General features: G+C 44.7%; 1 protein-coding gene across 1 annotated transcript in view; it reads right to left on the reverse strand.

The window, feature by feature from the left end:
- Nucleotides 1-21,318, reverse strand: part of MCM5 (minichromosome maintenance complex component 5) — a 41,241-nt gene that overhangs the window by 15,658 nt on the left and 4,265 nt on the right. Inside the window, exons 2-9 of the mRNA XM_030206788.1 lie at nucleotides 19,671-19,797; nucleotides 19,456-19,584; nucleotides 18,106-18,278; nucleotides 14,361-14,516; nucleotides 5,294-5,460; nucleotides 4,752-4,923; nucleotides 4,354-4,465; nucleotides 485-628 (exon numbers count right to left, since the gene is read on the reverse strand). Of these exons, the coding sequence (XP_030062648.1) occupies nucleotides 485-628; nucleotides 4,354-4,465; nucleotides 4,752-4,923; nucleotides 5,294-5,460; nucleotides 14,361-14,516; nucleotides 18,106-18,278; nucleotides 19,456-19,584; nucleotides 19,671-19,797 (1,180 nt within the window). The remainder of the gene's footprint in view (nucleotides 1-484; nucleotides 629-4,353; nucleotides 4,466-4,751; nucleotides 4,924-5,293; nucleotides 5,461-14,360; nucleotides 14,517-18,105; nucleotides 18,279-19,455; nucleotides 19,585-19,670; nucleotides 19,798-21,318) is intronic.

Raw genomic sequence — 21,318 nt, forward strand, 5'->3', positions numbered from 1 at the left:
GAAGACATTACTCTGAAAAGTATGAAACTACTTGCTATCACTGTCAGCTATTTTTCCTCCCCAGGACTGCATTTCTACATCTAAAAAGCCTGTGTTTTTCTAAGATCCACACTGGGGAAAAGAGGGAAGTGCTGGGTAATGAGAGAGGCACAAAGAGCTGGGCTTTGGAGAGGGTGAACTTGGGGTCTGGCCTAAGGAAGGAGGACAGGGAAGCATGCTCTCCCCTTGCTAGTTCATGTGAATGTGAGAGGGAGCATAATGAGAGAAATTTCCTATTGTTATAGCATTATTTTTAAACTGAAAATTAGCAATATCTGTCTATATATAAAACTTCATTGTTTTGATATAGTGGCTTCCTATTCAATTTTTTTTAATAACTAATAAATATGTATGAGATGTATGTATGCAAATGAATATGCTAATGTGCCACATCCCACCCTTTGCTTCCCAAATGAAACAAACTATGCCCATGAATAACACTCACCTTGTCAAACTCGTCTATACAGACCACGCCCCCATCCGCTAGCACCATGGCTCCTCCCTCCATGATAAAGTTGCGTGACACAGGGTCACGCATGACAGAGGCAGTGAGACCTGCAGCACTGCTGCCCTTTCCAGAGGTGTACACCTGCAGAGACGGGAAAGAAAGATGGCATGCATCAAACCATTGCCACATCAGCAAGAGACACTTTTTTTTTTTTTTTGAAAGGGAGGGGGGGGAGGGCAGGCATTCCCCTGCTGTCCACAGAGAATGTCCATTACAGGTACGCAACTTTTGCTCTTTCTACAGGCAAGCAAGAAAGATATGGGTGATGGAGAGACGATCTTTATGCAGCTTTCAAGGGCTAACGAGCGAAGAGGTTATGAAGAATTGCTTGACCAAAGATACATCCTGGGTAGTAATATTTTGCAAAAGGTAAACATTAAAGACCATGTGGCTGCTTTGTAGATGTTCACAATGGAGGCAGTTCCAAGGCTGGCAATGGAGGCCACCTTGGCTTGGAGTGGATCTAATAGAATGCGATACAGTGTGCTCATTTTGAGGCGAGCATGTCTGGGTTACTGGCATTCTGTATGTCACAAAGAGATGGGAGATCTTTCACAAGTCCCTTAATGCCTTGCAGTTAATTTAAGAGCAGTGGAGGAGTGGCCTAGTGGTTAGGGTGGTGGACTTTGGTCCTGGGGAACTGAGGAACTGAGTTTGATTCCCACTTCAGGCACAGGCAGCTCCTTGTGACTCTGAGCAAGTCACTTAACCCTCCATTGCCCCATGTAAGCCGCATTGAGCCTGCCATGAGTGGGAAAGCGCGGGGTACAAATGTAACAAAAAAAAAAAAAAAACATTATAAAGAAGTAGAGGACACTGTTCTCAACTCAATGCAAGTTACATTTCCTTGTGATCCTGGACATTGCCTCGGGTATAAGGAAAAAAAAAAAAAAAAAAAAGATTGTGAACTCGGTAGGGACAGACAAAGTGCCTGGACAGAATATGTAAACTGCTTTGGTTATACCACGGAAAGGTGCTATATCAAGTCCTACAGTATGTATTTACCTGTCCCTGGAGGGTTCGCAAATTTAAGTTTTTGTACCTAAGACAACGGAACATTAAGTGACATCCAAGATCTGAAGGAGCATCAGTGGGATTTGAATCCTGGTTTCCCCTGGCTCTTGGCCTGCTGCTCTATTAGGTATATGTAATACCGATAATACATATATTTTTTTTTTAATTTTTGTTACCCCGTGCTTTCCCATTCATGGCAGGCTCAATGCGGCTTACATGGGGCAATGGAGGGTTAAGTGACTTGCTCAGAGTCACAAGGAGCTGCCTGTGCCTGAAGTGGGAATCAAACTCAGTTCCTCAGTTCCCCAGGACCAAAGTCCACCACCCTAACCACTAGGCCACTCCTCCACTCATTATTCCTTTAAAAAAACTACTAAAAAGATGATTGGTATATTAATTGATGATCAACTCACTTTTGCTCCTCACGTTTCTTCTGTTGTCCAAGTCTTTATATTTTGAGACAGAGACAGATAAGAGCTGCTTTTTTAATTTTATGATTTACAATCCCTTCGTTTACTGATTTACTCTTTAATTCTCTCTCATCTTGAGTACTGTAACTCTCTCTCTCTCTCTTTTCTGGTCTTCCTCTATCAAATTTGCCATTTAAAACTTATTCAAAATACTGTAGTTAAACTTATCCATGGTGCCGAGAAATATGACCATGTTACCCCACTGTTGAAAATTGAACATTCCTATTCATCATAGAGTTTCATTCAAAATTCAAAACTATGGCCCATCAAGTTTTACTTTCCAGGCGTCCCAAATTTTTATTTAGGTCACTTCTCCCCTATGTTTCCAGTCATACTCTACGCTCTGCTGATCAACATTTGCTCGTTATTCCATTGCATTTACAAATTTGCTCTCACTGTGCTAGATCAATCTGTTTTTCTGTTATTGCCCCCACTCTGTGGAACTCCATTCCTCTATATATCCTCTGAACAGTCCATTCAAAATTTCAAGGCTGCTTTAAAAACGCATTTGGTTCTGCCATACAAATTTTTCCTAGAGCGGCTCTGGTCGGCAATTCACTTTTGTGTATCTGTGTGGGTTTATTTATTTATTTGCTGCATTTGTATCCCACATTTTCCCACACATTTGCAGGCTCAATGTGGCTTACATTATCTAGTCACTTCCTCCCCTCATGTTTTTATGTAGGGTTTAAATGCTCCCTTCTTTCTCCACCCTTATATTATGAATATTTGTAACCTAGGACCCTGTTCTCTAAGCAGTGTTATAGGTGCGTGAACATTTTTAATGCGCGTTAACTATGTACATGTGTTAACCATGTATGTGCCTACAATATCCCTATAGGCACCTACTACTACTACTTATCATTTCTATAGCGCTACAAGGCATACACAGCACTGTACACCATACACAAAAAGACAGTCCCTGCTCAAGAGCTTACAATCTAGATAAGACAGTTAAATAGACAGAACAATTAAGGGTAAGGGAATAAAGAGGTGAGGATAAAAGGACAGGGCAAGTGAGTAGTGGTTAGAGGCACCTACATAGCATGCGCGCTAAAAACACTAACGCACCTTAGTGAACAGGGCCCCTAGTTTGCTTACTATATCATTGCCCTCTGATTTTTCATTCCCCCCCCCCTTCTTTATTGCTACTACTACTTATCATTTCTAAAGCGCTACTAGACGTACACAGCGCTGTACAATTGAATATGAAGAGACAATCCCTGCTCGACAGAGCTTAGATATGTGTTGACTCTGCGATATATTAAAAGAATTTGAACTGAATTGAAGCTTGACAACAACAAAAAAAAAAAAAAAAAAAAAAAAAAGAGACCGCATCCTTGAGGCTGGACTTCATAAAGGCAGAGCTGTGGGGCTGGAGTCAGAAGCAATTTGAGGTGGACTCGGAGTTGGTAAAAATGTACCAACTCAGACTCCACCTTCAAAATAAAAACTTCCTACATTGTAAAATATGGTAAATTTATCATTTTATACTTATATCTATATCATTGACCTGGCTCTAAAGTACTAGTAAATAACACATATTTTAAAATAAAGACAATACTATAATTAATCGCCAAATACACAGCTATACCATCAAAGAAAGATGGTTTTAAAATCTCTTAACATAAACACACATGCAGACGTATTTTCAAAGCATTTAGACTTACAAAGTTACACGGAGGGGCATTTTCGATATGATGTCTAAGTCCGACTTTGGACGTTTTGCACAAAACGTCCAAAATCTGAATAGGAAAGAAGGTCATTTTCGAAAAAAGAAAACATCTTTTTTTTTTTTTTTTTTAAATACCATTTTGAACAAGGTTTTGTGCTTTGTATATTTATTACCATTTTTGAAAGAAAAAAAATGAAGGTCAAAACGTCTTAGTTTTAGTCCTAGATGGTTTTGTTTTGTTCCATTATGGCTAATAAACATCCAAGTCTTAGGAACGCCCAAATCCCGCCCTTAACAAGTTGACATACCCCCCCTGGGATATGGATGCACTGCAGATGAACAGTATGAAAACACTTAAAAAATAGGTTACAAAAATACCTATTTGGATGCTTTTGTGAGAAAAAAATGTCCAAATGCTGCTTTATGCTACTTTTTAGACAATTATCTCTAGGACAAACTGGCTGCATGGGGTGAAAAGTCTGAAAGAAGTGATGCCAGAATAGAGAGACTCACCTAAAAGGAGGCCCAGCTAGCTACCCCTGCTATGGGGAAACTGAACCAAGAGGGTTTCACTGAGGCTGTGATCTAATAGGAGCTCACATGAGGTGAAACCATCTGTCTCCAGCCAAGATCACACCATCTCTTACCCCAATTGGAGAGCAAGTCTCTACAAACTTCAGCAGCTGAGACTTGGCTGTCCCAGGATCCCCCAGCATCAGAAGGTTAATGTCCCCTCGGCGGGTCAGGCCATCCGGCAGTCTGCAGGGGGAGGAAGGGGAATGAGAACAAATAGCTAAAAACAAGACATGTTCTACACAAACAATACTATAGAAAAGCACTAGGCTCCCCTCAGTGCATCACGCTGAGCACACAGTCTACCAGACTACAAGAATCAGAGAAAAGATCCAGTCAGATCTAAAGAAAAAGGGAAACCAGTAATGAGAAATGAAATTACTAGGGGTCGTCTGCAGGATGGCCTCAACTCAAGGGTGCCTCAGCCTCTTCATATTACAGGGCATAGACTGACATGCAGACAGAGCATTACCTCTTCCTGGACCCTCCGAAGAGCAGGCAGGAGATGGCCTTCTTAATGTCACTGCTGCCGTAGATGGATGGAGCAATGCTTTTGGCAATGGTCTCGTAAATGTTGGGCATGGCCGCAAGGCGGCGGAATTCCTCTTCCTCCTGAGGGGTGACTGCACCCAGCACACTGCGACCTATAAAGGAGTCAAACATACACACAAGATGTTCTTACACACCAAGATTTCACAAACTAATGTTACAGGCATCCTCAGTAGTCGTCTTCCTGTTATCTTTTCAAGTTGTATTCAGAGTAGTAGTGGTGGATAGGATGGGGGGGGGGGGGGGGGGGGTGTATGGTCACATCATGAAAAACAGCACCTCTCACCTAATGTTGGAACACACTCCATTTAACCACCTGTATTATATTCAAACACTACAGAACTCAAAAGGGATTATTAAACACACACATGCATTTCTGACTACGTTTTATTTTGTCTTATGTACTCCAACCTCACTCTGCACACAATTAGTATCTCCAGAGGATGTTAACTCAATACCCCTCACCTGCACCCTCTGTGTCCACCTGGATTCCCACCACACGGACATAAGCGCTCCGAATGCCCACGCCTACACGGTCCCGCCCCTTGCTTGATGTCTTGCCCGTCTTCTTGATTGAGTAGATGCCCATGATGGCAACTCTGTTCCCAGGCACTACCTTGTCACAGAGATACCTGCCAGAAAAAGAAGCATGTGATGCAGAGGCATAATATATACTGGCCCCTGAAACTGCCAGGCTTCAGGATAACAGATTACCTTGCGTAACCATCACTCAGAAATAATAACCTCAAGATGCGTGCGTTTTGGGGGGCTTGGTGATGCCTAATGGTTAGCAAAGCAGCCCAAGAACCAGGGGAACTGGGTTCAATTCCCACTACAGCTCATTGCAAGACTGGACAAGTCACTTAATCCTCCATTTCCCCAGGTACAAAATAAATTCCTGTATATAATATTTAAATTGCTTTGAGTGTAACCACAGAAAGGTGGTGTAACAAATCCCACCCTCTTTACCCCACTATACGTCTAGATCAGCTGACTTGAGATCTGGGATCTGGCATGCGAGTTGCATTGCCAATAGATATGGATTTCCCTCTTCTTCCCACTTTACATTTAGCACAGTCACTGCCAAAGCCGGCCCTCTGTGTGGTAACGTTCCTTCCAGTGCCCTTCCATCATGGGTCCTAAGGAAAAATTGATGCTCTTACCTGGTAATTTTCTTTCCTTTAATCATACCAGACCAGTCCAGACTAATGGGTTGTGTCCATCTACCAGCAGAAGGAGACAGAGAAAATAGTTCCAAGTAAACTGCCCCTTAAGGGTATTGTGCAGCCTGGAATGTTCAGTATTTCGAATAGCCAAGCAATGGTGCGCTGAAGTCTAGAAGAAAACACAGTTAATACCAAACAGGCAAACTCTTGGCGCCAATAAGCAGAACCTCACTGTTCCTGCTTGGCCAAAGGCAACTGCAACCTCCCCTCACAGTAAATAAAGCGGTAGGGAATGGTCCATACTGAGTTTGCTCAAGCACATAGAGATCTACCCCTGAATCCGGGGAAAGAACTCCATGATGCCAAGTAACAGGCGTCATACACAGCTGGCACAACAACAAGTGGCAGGAGATTGAATAGAGAAGATGAAGTAGGCAGTGCTGTAGGACATCCCAGCATATTGAAGCGTCGTGGAACAGCCAGGGATACCTAAAGGAAACAACACTCTGACAGACTTTAGCCAGGGAGGGCATCTGGACTGGTCTGATTAAAGGAAAGAAAATTACCAGGTAAGAACATAATTTTTCTTTCCTTGTCATCTATACCAGACCAGTCCAGACTAATGAGATGTAGCAAAGCAGTTTCCCAAAGAGGGGAGGAGAAAAGAAGAATGCAGAAGGTAGAAAAATCAACAAAGCTATTCATAGCAAAAAACTGATCAGCAGAAAAGGATTCGAATATCCGAACCACCAGACTACCAAAATGGAACAGAGTTAGACACTAGAAAAAGAACTGAAGCCATAGGACGTAAAACAAACGTCCTGAGCAAAAGAAAAATTACATACCCCTGTCCCGAGAGTAGTAAACGAAGCAACAAAAGATACTCATGCCAAAGGACCCCCCTTGGAAGGAAGAACTGTCTCTCCTAGACAAGGATCCACTTCTCCGAACCCTGGGAGGACAAAGACTAACTCTCAAACCTGCCGGTCTGCTTTGAGTCCAAGATGGTCGGATGAAGCGACCCTAACAAGTACTAGGAGTACGCAACCCCAAACAGTGCGCCACACTTCATAGAAGAAAGGAAGCAAGGCCCAGGAACCACCCAAACCCACGCCTAGTGAGAGAATCAAACTCTACAGAAGAAGAAGAGACTCCAGAGTCGAGAGAACCAACTAACTGAAGTGCTAGTCTCTCCAGGAGAACCATGAAGAAAAGGGCAACAGCATACCAGGGTACAACTGTAGAAAGAGTACTCCTCAACCAGCTTGCTCTGGACTTAGGGATGAAAGCACAGAGCCAAGAGAACAAAAGGAGACAAAAAGAAAGCACAGTCAAGAGCCACGCCACACTGTGGAGAAAAGACCCCCAAGGTGCCAAATAGCCACAAAAGGAGCAGAGACTAATTCAAACTCCAGCAATGGAGAAGCTTCTCGCCAGCCACCAAGAGGCTATGGCAAGAAAAGGTGCCACAGGAATGGTAGCTAACAGGAGACAAGACAACCTTGTCTAGCAGTCTAAACTGCAGAATGCCATAGCTGCTGAGAAGTTACTATATCCAATCCGCAGAAAAAAGCTGGGGTTGACCGACAAGGTGAAACCGTGCCCAACAGGCAAAGGTGAAAATATGCTCCACAGTCAGAGACTGAACTGTGCTCAAGGGACAGAAAAGAAGCTGCACTCATCGGGCAGAGTAGGATCCGTGCTCAACGAGAACAAACGGATTTGCACTCAAAGCACACAAACTGAGCCACACACCACGGGCAGAGAAAGAGGTGGAAACGTCTGGCAAAGATAGAAATGCATTGAACAAGTAGAGAAGACGCAGAGAGTAACAGACAGAGGATGAGCAGAGCCCCACTGAAAGAGCTGGATGTTAGAGGTACCTGCAGAAGCTGCGGTAGCGATGGAACTGTGTATAAAACACAGACAAGGAGCTGCGCTCCTGACACCGGCAAGGAACTGCACTCCAGAAGCCAGCAAGAAGCAGCAGCGCTCCACACACTGACAAGGAGCTATGCTTCCTACGCAGACATGAAGCTGTGTAGCACCTGCAGTCACAGAGCTGTGCTCCACGTCACCCAATTTGCAGAGAAGAGTTGTGCTAAACATACAGAGATGGAGCTACACTCAACAGGCGGTGGGGCTGCGCTCTGCATGCAGACAGGGAGCTGCGTTCCATACACAAAGAGAGAGCTGCATGCCACACACAGACAAGGAGCTGCGTTCCACACGCAGACACAGGACTGTGCCCCAAGCTGAGACCTGCAGAGAAAGAACTACACTCAACATGCGACAATGGAGCTGCGTTCAACATGCAGAGATGAAAGATTGCAGAATAAGCAGCAAAGGAACTTCATTCAACATGCCAATGACAGAGCTGTCCTCAACATACAGCGATGGAGCTAAAGCCAACCTGGAACTGTGCCCAGCATGCAGCGATGGACCCATGCCCGACATGGAACGGTGGAACTGCATGGAATAATGAAGCCACGCTCAGAATGCAACGATGGAGCTGTGCTCAACAAGCAAAATGCATAGACAGAGTCCCGGGGAGCAGCCAGAGAAGAAGGTCCTGCCAGGAGGCCAACAGGAAAGGAGCACAACTTATGGAAATGCAGACCTGGCGCTGCACTCCCCTGGCCCAGAGGGACTAAAACTACAAGAAGAGAAAACCCCGTGCCCCAAGAGACACTCTCAGCCCTCAAGTGGCATCTGAGCCACAAAGACCGCCCTCCTAGGCAACCGGCAACCGGATACGAAGCAGCAGTCAACGTAGAGGGAGGTAAGCAAGAGGGAGGTAAGCATCACGGAGCTGGAATCCTCAGACCATAGGGAGCAAAATGCAGCCGTAAGGCAGTGAGGAACAAACTCCTCTCACCAGGCCAGGATCAAAGAGGAAGCTGGCCACTAACAGCAAACTGAGGAAAAACTAGCTAGGGAAGAGTCAAACTCCAGACCTAGAATACAGCCACTTCCCTGCAGAAAAGTAGAGAAAAGCACAGAGCTAAGAGGCGATAATCCAGAAGCACAGCAATAGATCTGCTCAGCAGGAAAGAACTGCGTCCCTTACAGAAAAAGGAAGGAGTGCCAAATATGCCAGGAGAGAGGTGCCTGAAACTAGAAAAGGCAAAATCCGCCTGTGCCAGGCTAAAACTCCCGCCCGAAAGCAAGGGAAGCAAGGAAGAGCTGTGGCAAACTAGTCCTAAAAAGGCACATTCCTGTAAAGAGACACTGAACTGAGTCCAAGCAAAAGACTGGCAAGAACGGCGCTCCCGAGGGTACTCAGAAGAGGGATTTGAGCTAGCAGTTGCACACCAGGGGCAACTCGGACCCCCACCAGAAGGAATGTACCCTGTAGACAAACCAGAGCAGACATGAGGGATCCACGGGGACGAGAGAACCAGAACTGCCCTAAGAAAGGGAGGAAAAACTGCTGCCAAAACAAGAATCAAAATAGCAGGGGCATCTCAAGCAAGATGCCAGAAGCAGCAGAGACCAGACGGTCTGAAAAAGTACTGACCAACAGTCGCGTAAGGCTGACAGGAATGAAAAAATAGCCCTGCACTAAAAAGACCGAGCCTGCAGCCAAACGGAGCCAGCGAGAGACTTCCCCCACTTTGGAAATGGCAAACACCTCCGAACCGCAAAGGTACAAGTTCCAGCAACTGGGCTGCCTTCTGAACGAGCCGCCGTCTAGGACCGTGAAGAGGAGAAAAACAACTGAGTTTCGTGATCCAGACACGAGCCGTGCCCCACACAAAAAAAAAAAAAAAGAAAATCAAAGCAACTGGTACCAGCTCAGAAGGGTCCAAGATCAGAATCAGACGCCGGCCAGTGAAATTCAAAGAAACTTCGGAAGCGGCCCCCTAGAATACATTGCCAAAGGTGGGAAAATAAATCGGGTAACAGGCTAGAGAAAGAAGGAACGCTTCTTTTTTATTTTTAAACAGCCTTCTTCACTAGTGACAGGAATAAATAAAGGCTTACCTCAGAGGCAGAAATTCAGATATACCTACCACCACAGAAGAGAAGAACCCCACAGGGGAGACAAGGTACTCCATGCCACAATCAACCATCACCCTGCTAGAAAGACATCCAGGGGAGGTAGGGAACCAGGGTAACTGGATATCACCCTAGCTGGCAGAGTGAGGAACTCAGGACCACTGAGTATCATCTAAAATTAGTCCCAACACGTCTACCAGCATACCCCTGGCTCCACTGTCACCAGAAGAATCTGGGACAGGAGCTACCAGCCAGCAATCCAGAGCGGCTGCACAATCCGTCCACCATCCGCTAGGAGACAGAGAAAGTACTGAATATTCCAGGCTGCACGATACCCTTAAGGGGCGGTTTACTTGGAACTATTTTCTCTGTCTCCTTCTGCTGGTAGATGGACACAACCCATTAGTCTGGACTGGTCTGGTATAGATGACAAGGAAATTCTGTCACTAGGCATCATAGTTGCCTAATCACAGGGACTCCCTCTTCCCCTGAGGGCTGTGAATGCACCTTTGTGGCATCCATAAATGCCAACCAACCTGAACTACGGAGCAGTGCTTTTCAACACTCCCTTGGAGACACATCTAGCCAATCAGGTTGTCAGGATTACTGCAATGAATATACATGAAATAAATCTGCATTTATTGGATATTTGTTGCATGCAAATCTCTCACATGCGTATTTATTAGGGATACCCTGAAAATCTGGCCTAGTTGCAGCCCTCGACTGGACTGGATTTCCTTCTCAGGTCTGTGAAATCAGATATGTCCTTCTATGTTTGAATTGTACAGCGCTGCGTAACCCTAGTAGCGCTTTAGAAATGGTTGTTGGTGGTGGTGATGGTGGTATATGAAGGCCCAGTACACAGACCAGATGCAAGAGACAGAGAAACTGATTAAAGTGCCCTATCTGCTGCTTTTACTGGGAGTGAGACCTGATGCAGGTGTGCCAGCTTGATTACAGCAGGTGTCATTCAACCTGCAGCTAGTTATTTTACACAGAAAGAGCCCAAGCAGCTGTATGCAGCACCTGATCAAGTCCAAGCCCTGCTCCTAAATCAAAATTGTTTGTCGGAGTTTAGTGCAGTGGATGATATGCAAGTAGAGCAGGTAGCTCAGTCTTTAAAGATTGTTAACAGCCCGTTGTGTTCTACAGGATTGTTGAAAGCATTGAAGTCTGATGTATCACCATCTATCATGTTGCTTGTTAATCGGATGTTGGATGAGGCTGTGGTACCCAAGTACCTAAAGAAAGTGGTGGTTTGGCCGTTGTTAAAGACCAATTGTTTGTGGAGAATTTTCATCCAATTTCGAATTTAGGTTTTTTGGAAAAAGTTTTGGAGAAATTGATATTGTCAGTGTTAGTTGAGTTTGCAGAGCATCATTCCTTGTTGGATCCTTTTCAATTTGGATTTCATACGCGGCATTGTACTGAAACATTATTGCTTACAATGCTGGACGACATTCACGCTGGATTTGATCGTGGGGTTTTTGCCCATTTCCTCGGACATTGCAGCTGCGTTTGACTCTGTGAATCATGAGTTGTTGTTGTGTCATTTGAAATCATTTGGGATTACCGGGAAGGTGTTAGCCTGGTTTCGGTCTTTTTTGGAAGCCCGGATATTTCAGGTAGTACAAGGCCCTTTTGCGTGAACGACTGTGACTTCGGGAGAACCGCAAGGTTCTTGCTTGTCTTCATTAATGTTTAATTTGTTTTTGCTGCTGGTTTGCAAAGTTTTGGCAGGATTGGGTGTTTGCTATTGCTTGTATGCCGATGACATACTATTTTTTTTCCTGTTCCACATACAGCAGTTGAGCATGTTCAGTTAGTAGAGTCTCATTTTTGCAAGATTCAGTCCTAGTTAAGGATGAATGGATTAAGTCTGAATGTGGAAAAAGACCCACATTTTGTGGTTGTCGCAGGTGTGCGAGGTTTGTCCTTTTTCGGGCCTTTATTTGGATTCTGTTTTTCTGCCAGTGTTGGATTCTATTCGGAGTTTAGGAGTGACCTTAGACATGACTTTTTGTCAATAAAGGTACGTTGGTTCGGTGATTCATGCAGTGTTTTTAAAACTGCGTTTGGCGACTCGGTTACAAGGTTTTTTTTCGGAGTAGAAATTCAAACACAACCTGGTACTCGCTTAATGAATATAGATCAATATCCACGGTATACACAAGGGATGAATAAAGTGGTGCAAATAGTTAAAAAGCACTGGAAGATCATGCAAACACATTCTGCCTTTCAAGATCACAAATTAAGACTTGCTTACACACGAAACCAAAATCTTAAAGAAGTTTTATAAGAGAAGACATCGAACACTAGGACAGCCATGGCTCAAGAACATAAACAATGTCAGAAATGTAAATTCCGTCCATGTTGACTGCAAAATTCTTTATCAACCCGATAGATACAAAAAAATACCATCTCATATTTGATATGAAGTGTGACACTACACATGTAGTATATATTACGATATGCACCTGTCCAAAATTATAAGTAGGGAAAACTACACGGCCGTTGAAGCAGAGACTTAGTGATCATAAATATAATCCGACACATTTGCGTCTAGAGGCTCCTCTAGTTGCCCATTGCGTAGAGAAATCACATAAATTTGAAGAGTTCAAGTGCATGGTAATTGATCACATTCCTGAATCACTACGTGGCAGGGACCAAAAATTAATTCAAAGAGAACAACGCTGGATTTACAGATTAGGGTCCTTGGCCCCAGTGGGGTTGTATAATCGGGTGGAATGGAAGGCGTTTTTGTAATAGTATTCTTTGTATAACATTGAAAGGAAGATAGTATTCTTGATATAATATAGGAAGGAGGTTGGTAATTTGGGGTCAGTTTCCCTTGAAATTTTCAACATAATCTGATTGGTTAAAGTTGGCGTCAATTTAAATCCTAGCCGCCATCTTAGCCCAGCCAACTGCGTACAAGGTAGAAGACGCACAGAGTCAGGTATGTGTAAAGACCTATTGAGTGAAAGTCCGCAACTTTTCTATATATATCTTTTTCTCTCTGCAAAGATTTTAAAATACTGCTATTTAATTACAGAGCATTGTAAGAAACTAAGGGTTCCGCTCCTTACGAAGCGTCAAGCAAAACAGTAGCTCACTGTTGGGCGTACCCACTAGTTCAAGTGCAACAGCAGCTAAGTGTTTATTCATTTCTAAAACATTAAAGTACAAATAGTATTATATATGAAAAATTAAAGAACAAAAGAATACAAAGGGTGAGGTTTTTTGACTCATGACGATGCTTCCTAGCATCCTTACCAAAGAAAAAAATCTATTTCACGAGTAAGTGCTAAGCAGCATGGTCCACTATTGAAAACACAAAAAGTGGTTACCAGGTATCTGAAGTCTTTTCCTCTATTCCCTACAAATAATACAGAGACAAAACTACTTGTGAGTGTGGATATCGAGAAGTATTATCCTACAAGATCCTTGTGATCGCAGGATCAAGAACTGTTGACTGTTCCTTCTATCAGTAGTATTCAACTGCAGACTGTTCATATGCAGATTTTTTCAGTTGCCAGACCTCAATTGTGGAATGCTTTGCCTCTTTCTGTACAGCAATCGACTTCTTTGGCAGTCTTTAAGAAGCAGATAAAGGCTTTGCTGTTTCAGAGAAAACTTTCTCTGAAGCATAGTTGGTGAGGGGTTTGGGCTCCTAGATCAAGATTAAGGCTCCGTTTATGTTATTTGAGTGTATTGATGGTGTTTTATGTGATTTGATTATGTTTGTTTTATTGTGCTACACCCAGATTTTTAGATATGCAGATTATATATTTTTTGTAAATAAATAAATAAAAACAAAACAGCAGCCAGGGGGATCGGTTTTCTTTGTCAGACTCAGAAGAACATAAGAATCAAGACCTTAAGAACCAAGGCCTTCTGGTTAAGAAACATTGTATGCTGTGGAGCATAGTTTACTGTGATCTGGGGGGCTGTGAGGGAAGGGGGAAGGAGGATTGGGGGTTTATGTAATAATTATTGACAACCTTGTTCTTTGTTTTCTGTTTTATAATAACCCAATAAAAAGTTTGAATATAAACAGCAGCAGCCAGGCACCTCAGCCATGGGGGGCAGGGAGACTAGGTGGGTGCCACCCCCAGAGCAGCCCACTCCTACAGGAAGAGGGCTCCTTCTACCATGGGTGGATTGCACACAGCAGCTCACTAGACTTCAGCTGTGCCTTCATCATAGCAGCAGGTGTGGCAAGGAGGCAGGTAGTCAAGATAGCCAAAGGAACTAAGTTAGAGGCCTGCTCCAATTGTTACTTAAAAAGCTGCTGTTAAAGAGTCATAAGCACAACTTTCGCTGCACAGATGAAGAAAGATAGGATGTGTGCTGGCCGATACCTGTCGCAGTACAGCTGCATGTGACGGGGTAATTCTCCGTGTGGCACTGCATCCGGTGACTCCTGGAGCTTCAGCGTCTGGAAGTCCACACACTTGCACTTATCTGGGATGATGAAATAGGGGTCCAGTGGGCACTTGGGACGCCCCATCTGCTCCCTGTGGAATACAAGAAAGCCACATAAATCCTGCTTAAAGACAGGACATGCATTATCCCACTGCCCAGCAACCAGCAATGCAGCTAACTACACTGTACTCTTCCACAATCTTGGAAAACAAGTGGCGGCCACATGATCTCAGAGCAGGGAAAATGCAAAAGTGAGCCCCTTCAAATCCATCTAAAAACCGGTAGGCCTAAATCATTTACTGACAACCTGGCTCCAGATGAGAAGGAGGGTGTTCCCGGATAGAAAGTACTTCTTACAAATGGCTATCTGTAGAGCTCCGGGGTTCCCACTGGGAGAGTCTGAGAAAGTCTACCAGGACTGGGCACGCAAAGGGCTCTATAAGTTGGGGCAGGTGTGGGAACAGGGGTCGATAAAGGAGTTTGCTGAGCTGAAGGAAGAGTATGGCCTAGAGGAGCGCGACCTGGTGTTCTACCACTGTTTAAGGAACTTTCTACGCAGGCGTGCTGGGGAGGAATTGGATCTGGTGGAAACAGGATTAGAGAGAGCAATTAGAGAGGGAGGGGGGAAAGGAAGTGTAACTAGAATATACAGGGCCCTGCTCTTGCTTGTTACCCCGCAGGATTACTATGTTCATAGGTGGGAGCAGGAGCTGCATAGGACCTTCCCCTCGGGTGACTGGATGCATATCTTTAGATCTTTGTTGAAACCCTCAATCGCACAACCACTAATTGAAAATGGGTACAAAATTTTCTACTGGTGGTACTATACGCCGGTAAGGCTTAAACGGATATACCCGAATATGTCAGCGGAATGTTGGCGAGAGTGTGGGGCACAAGGGACATTTATGCATATATGGTGGGATTGTCCAAAGGTGAGAGAGTATTGGGCACGGGTGCTGCACATGGTTTATACGATTCTTAAGGTGCAATATCCAGGGCGAGTCGAATACTGTCTGCTGCATCTTAGACCCCCGGGAGTGAAGGCCCACTTGCATAAATTGGCTGTGCAATACTTTGTAGCAGCAAAAATTGAAATAGCCCGGGCCTGGAAACAGAAAAACACACCATCATTACAGTTGATAACTCGAAAGGTGGATTTCATCTATCAGATGTCAAAATTAACAGCTATGAGAAGGGGGCAGGTTGCATTGTTTATAAAAATCTGGCAACCATATGAGCTTATGAGGGAAGAGCTACTATCCTCCCCGTAGTGCCTGAGGGAGGGAGGGAGGGATGGGGGAGGGTGGGTAGGAGATACATGTTTGAGCGACAAAAACAATGTTCAGTTAAGCTTTGGAAAGTTGTATGATGCGATATGATCATGATTTGTTTTATATTCAAAATTTTCAATAAAAATATCGTTAAAAAAAAAAAAATCCATCTAAAAAGAGCCACAGCACCACCAAGCGCACACAGGCCTCCTGCTACCAGTCACCCAAGCAGCATGCCTCAGAGAGGACTTGTGCTGTAACAGTAAAGCAGAAAGGCACAAAGTCTTTACATGAAGAAGGAAAACAAAAGACAGTGCAAGCTCCAAAAGACCCCAGCAAGGAAAAGCAATGTGCGAGGCCCACTCCTCTCTATCACAAAGAAGCTTAGTGGATTGTACAGATGGTTGTGTGGGATAAGCTCCTCTGCCTGCCTCTCAGCTACTAGTAGGGCTGTGAAATTTTGGGGTTATAGGGCATCTCTGCAGGTTGAGAGGACTGAAGTGAATTACTGTGGTAACTTTAAGGCAAACAAATCCACACACAGTACACTACATTGCAAGCTATGGTGTGAGGGGGGATGTGATCACTGCATTTGTTTCTATTGGCTTGTATTGTTTTAATTAGAGCTTCTTACTTTATGTTACTTTGTGTGAGGCATGGGGCAGTGGAGCAGGGAGGAGGGGAGAGTGATGCTTTTACTCTTCAAAGCTTTCAGCTCAAATCAGAACCGGGCTTATTAAGAGTAACCACTGTGCAATAGTAGAGACCCCTTCCCAGTGCCAAGAATCAAATCCAGACATTAGGGTCACTGTCCCTTTCTTTAAAAACATTTTTGTCCCTAAGCAGGTTCTTACCGCTCTATACTGTGTTTCTGGCTCCTGCACCTTTAGGAGTTGTATATTAACCTAAGAACTTGTTTTTAGTGTACTCCCTACTTGTGTACTTTGACATTGAACTTGGGTAAGGCAGTCTCTCTTTTTGGATTTACATTTTACTTTTCTCTTCTTTATCTAATGAAATGCACGGCAGTGCTTTTCTTCATTATTTCAAATGGTTTGGTAACACTCATTTTATTAAACCATTCACAAAAGCTGTACTTTGTATCTTAACATCTCTGGGACTTATGAAGCATACAGTGATAATGATGTTTCATATTTTGTTTATTATATTTATGTAGATGCTCATTATTTTATTATGTGTTCTTCTATAAGTACATTTTATATTTCTGTACATATGCTTTTTTACATTTTGTTTGATTTTAATTTATATGTTTTATTAATAGACCCCCTGAGGCAGGCGTTACTTATGTCAAAACATGGCCCGTGTTGGGCATGATCTAAATAAAGGACTCCTGTTATCTCAGTCTTGAAGGCCCAGTTGTGCTTTTCTTTTTTGTCCTGCACCTTTAAGCACAGAATCACTAACACCTCCTCCCCCCCAACCATCTGAAACCCCATTCTCCCCACCCTTGATTGAGACACTGCTCTCCCCAGAGCCCCTGTAGGCGACACCATGAGGCTCCAGCCAGGGTTTCCGTGATGGGCATCCATCTCCTGCTTTTAGAAGCGAAGGAGACAGCATTTTCAAATTCATCACAGTGACTGCTGACACTGGTATGTTTTACTGTGGTAGTGGAGTTCAAAGGTCCTCACCACCCCCCCCCCCCCCCCCCCCCCCCCCCAGCACATCACCTGCCACTTCGACATATAATCCCTAGGGTCCCTGCAAAGATTTGTATCAAATGCAGTTATCCTCTCTCTTGAGCAGCAAGTTTCAACCAAGGTCAGCAGCAAAGATAACGTAGAAATTTGACTAGAAACATCATATGCCAGACTCGGGTGTGCTCCTCTCACAGCCTGCATCAGGAATTACACAGTAGGCAGAGGCTGAAAGCAACACTAATTGCCCCCCAGGGCCATCCACTGCAGGGGAGTAGCCAGACTTCAGCGGGAGGGGGGTCCAGAGCCCGAGGTGAGGGGGCACATTTTAGCCCTCCCCCAGGCGCCGACGACCCTTCCCCAACACTTTTGGCCCTCCCCCCGCGCCCTCCCCTTTTACCCCCCTCCTACCACCACTAGATACCTATGCTGGCGGGAGTCCCCAACCCCCGCCAACACAGGTACCTGACGGCAGCAGTGGGGGAGGGTTGGCAGCGGCGGGAAGGGGGGCCCATGCCCCCATAGCCCCACGTACCTACGCCCATGATCCACTGTTCAGACATCTCTAGAGGGTTAACCACCTTGCATACTGGGTCACTAATCCTGCAAATGGAGATGGCAAAAACACACCCAATCCTGGCACTTCCTTCCCCAGGGAGGGACGTCAGCTTAAGAGCAGCAGCATTCACTACCAGCACCGTAGCAGGGATCCTAGAACACGATAATCACGTAAAGAGTCATGCAGTACTTACGTGTTGCACTTGCGGGGCATGGCGTAGCCCTCTAGCCCCGGCCGCACAGGGATGTTGCTGATGATGTTACGGCAGCCACGGCACTGAAGGGAGATCTTGATGGCTTTGGCCCTCACAGCCGTAGCAGCTATGATAATGCCCGGTATCTTCACCAGCCTTGACATCTGGTCAGACTAAAGCAGCAAAAAAAAAAAAAAAAATAGCGATTGTGAACATGACATTTAGGGAAGAGAAACAGTTTCTCAAAATATAATAAGGCCAGGCCCTATACCAGCAATGGTTCTCTGTGCTACAGATCAGGAAGCAGAGTTCCCTACCTGCAGGGGGCATAGGTCAAGAGCACCTCCCAATGTCAAAAGACCAGCACTGGAAGTAATCTGGGAGGGGGGGGGGAAGAGAGGGTCTGGCAGAAGATGCCATGTTAGGAACCTGGTCACATTAGATGGACCTCAGATTTTTTTTCCTACCATTGCATTCTAATAACAAAAGCCTAAGCAAGTTCACAGTGCTGCTATTCTGCAGGTTTTTAAAGTAGCAAGTGGCAGCCAACCAGTGAAAGATAAAATTGAACATTACCATGCCAGGGCTTCACCCTCCGACAGTGTACTCTACTAATCTGTGGCTACTGGCAAGGTCTCCATTATATAAAAATTTAAGTGTCAGAAAAGGTAAAATTCCTTTCTCCTTTCCCACTTTATTAATTAAGCATGCCTCAATACTTCCCTCTCCACACTGTGTCAGACAGGACGTTTCTGGCAGCTCACAAGAAAGCTGCATGGGAATGGGGATTGCAGAAATCCCGCAGGTATGGGAGAAATTGCCGCAGGATTCCTGCAGGACTGTAGTCAAAAATCTCTGGTGACTCCAGAATGAGGCTTGGACTGCACCAAGAGGTAACTGAACTGCCAGAATGAGACTTGGAACACTCATTGGTTGAATAGTGAATACCATCCCCCCAAAATAAAAAACACAGGAGGCTGTTGGGAGGAAACAGAGGACTGTGAACAAGTAAATAATAGTGTTAACTCCTGCGAGTACGGGTGGGAATGGAATGGATCTTAGCGGGTATGGATTAGAGAGTGGAGGAGTGGCCTAGTGGTTAGGGTGGTGGACTTTGGGCCTGGGGAACTGAGTTCAATTCCCACTTCAGGCACAGGCAGCTCCTTGTGACTCTGGGCAAGTCACTTAACCCTCCATTGCCCCATGTAAGCCGCATTGAGCCTGCCATGAGTGGGAACGCGCGGGGTACAAATGTAACAAAAATTTTAAAAAACAAAATAAAAAAAATTCCAATGGGGATAAGCAAGGAAGGGTGAAGTTTCTGTTCCTGTGCAACTCACTACAGCTCACCTTCAGGCTGCGGATGCTGGCCGGGTTGGCACTTGACCGGAGCATGACCTGGATGTCCTGGAGAGTCTCCTCTCCTGCAGGGCGAGGCCGCGTCACCTCATCTGCCACTTCCTGTGCTGCCTCCTCCAACTGTTGGATGAGAAATCACATGCCTCCAGTCAGAGCCCAGCTAAACCCCAGCCATTGTCCCACCTCGAAGCACTCCCTTTCCTCACCAGCTGCAGGTGTTCAGCAGGCTGCTTGTACAGACTGTCCGCCAGATCCTCATCAAAGCTAGCCAAGTCCTCCATCTCTACCTCAATCCAGAACTCACCAAGGTTGTAGTGTCGCTTTAGCTCATCTCTGTGGGACAAAAGAGAGGGACTGAGGACCAGCAAAGGAAAAGGACCAGGCTCCTACAACACCCACAAGTCAATATTTAGTTGACAGCAGTTAGGATATTCAGAACCAAACCATATCCAGATACCAGCACTGAAAATCCAATGATATTCAGCCCAGTACCCAGACTAGATAAGTCAGTATTGTACAGTTATAAAGTAAAAATAGCTTGTTAGTGTAAAAATAAGAATATCAATACTTTCACTTGTATCAAGTAAATTAGTTTCCAGTAAGAACATAAGCACTGCCATACTGGGACAGACCAGATGCACTAAACTTAATGAGCAAGTAGTGAACCCTGGCATGCACTAAAGACTTTTTTCCGACGACGGTAGCAGCTAACGAAAACGGAATGCAGATGAGCAAATTGTGTAGAAACCCTATTGTAATGAGACACACTAACCTTTTCTGATTGCCTTAACACTGGAAAATCTAACGAGAGGTCTGTACCTCTCGTTGGGGCTGCGCAGGATGAAAAACTTCTATAATGTTACAAAAATAAATCGAGGGGAAAAAAGTGCTCGTCAGGGCCGTCCTTTATGGACGTGCTTCACTTTAAAAAACAAAACTTTAAAAACACTTTTAAAAACAAAACCAAATAGCAAAAATAGTACCAGGGGCATCTAATCAGTGCTGGAGAGGATGTCCAGATGTGGGAGATATGCTCCATATATGGTGGTCCTGCCCAAAAATTAAACCCTACTGGGGAGAAATACATAGGATACTTGAGCAAATATTAGACAGGACCTACCCATTGACGATTGATCAATGTTTACTACATTTTAGACCACAAGGACTGGCAAAACCGTTACATCAACTAGCCACTACATTCTTGGTGGCAAGTAAGATAAATGTGGCAGCAGCATGGAGGAGTCTGGCGGCTCCGCCAACGATAAAAGTGATACATAAAATGGACTACGTGTACCAGATGTCGAAACTGACAGTGATTCGTAATGGACAAATAATTCAATTCTATAAAATATGGGACAAATATAAAATTTGGAGATCACAGGCTGGGGTACAGCTCGATGCTCCTCAGTTAATGGTGCCTCGGCTGTGACAACAAGAGACAATGAGAGTTATGTACTCCAGAACAGAAGAGATCTAACTCATATCTGACCAGGATAACTGTATTAGAATATTGAAAAGAGGGGATGTACCTGAAAGTAGTTGGGGAGGGGGGGAGGAGGGCAAAGTGAGAGGGTGAAAAATGACTAGGTTATCAGACATGTTGAACATTAGGAGGGATAATTGTATTATGTTAAAAATGTTTTTTTGATGATGTAATGTCATGATCTATTGCACGTATAAATAAAGAATTAAAAAAAAAAAAAAAAAAAAGACGAGCGCGTGTAGCTCAGCCGCTTCCCCCTCCCCCCTGCATCGAAATGACAGCTTCAGCACCGGCCTCCCCGCCATCCTCCGCACCCCTTGGCCCCGCCCCGCATCCCCGTGGCCCCGCCCCCACCGCTCCCCCTGAGGTCG

This window comes from Microcaecilia unicolor, chromosome 1 (assembly GCF_901765095.1).
Source record: "Microcaecilia unicolor chromosome 1, aMicUni1.1, whole genome shotgun sequence".
Lineage (NCBI taxonomy): Eukaryota > Metazoa > Chordata > Amphibia > Gymnophiona > Siphonopidae > Microcaecilia > Microcaecilia unicolor.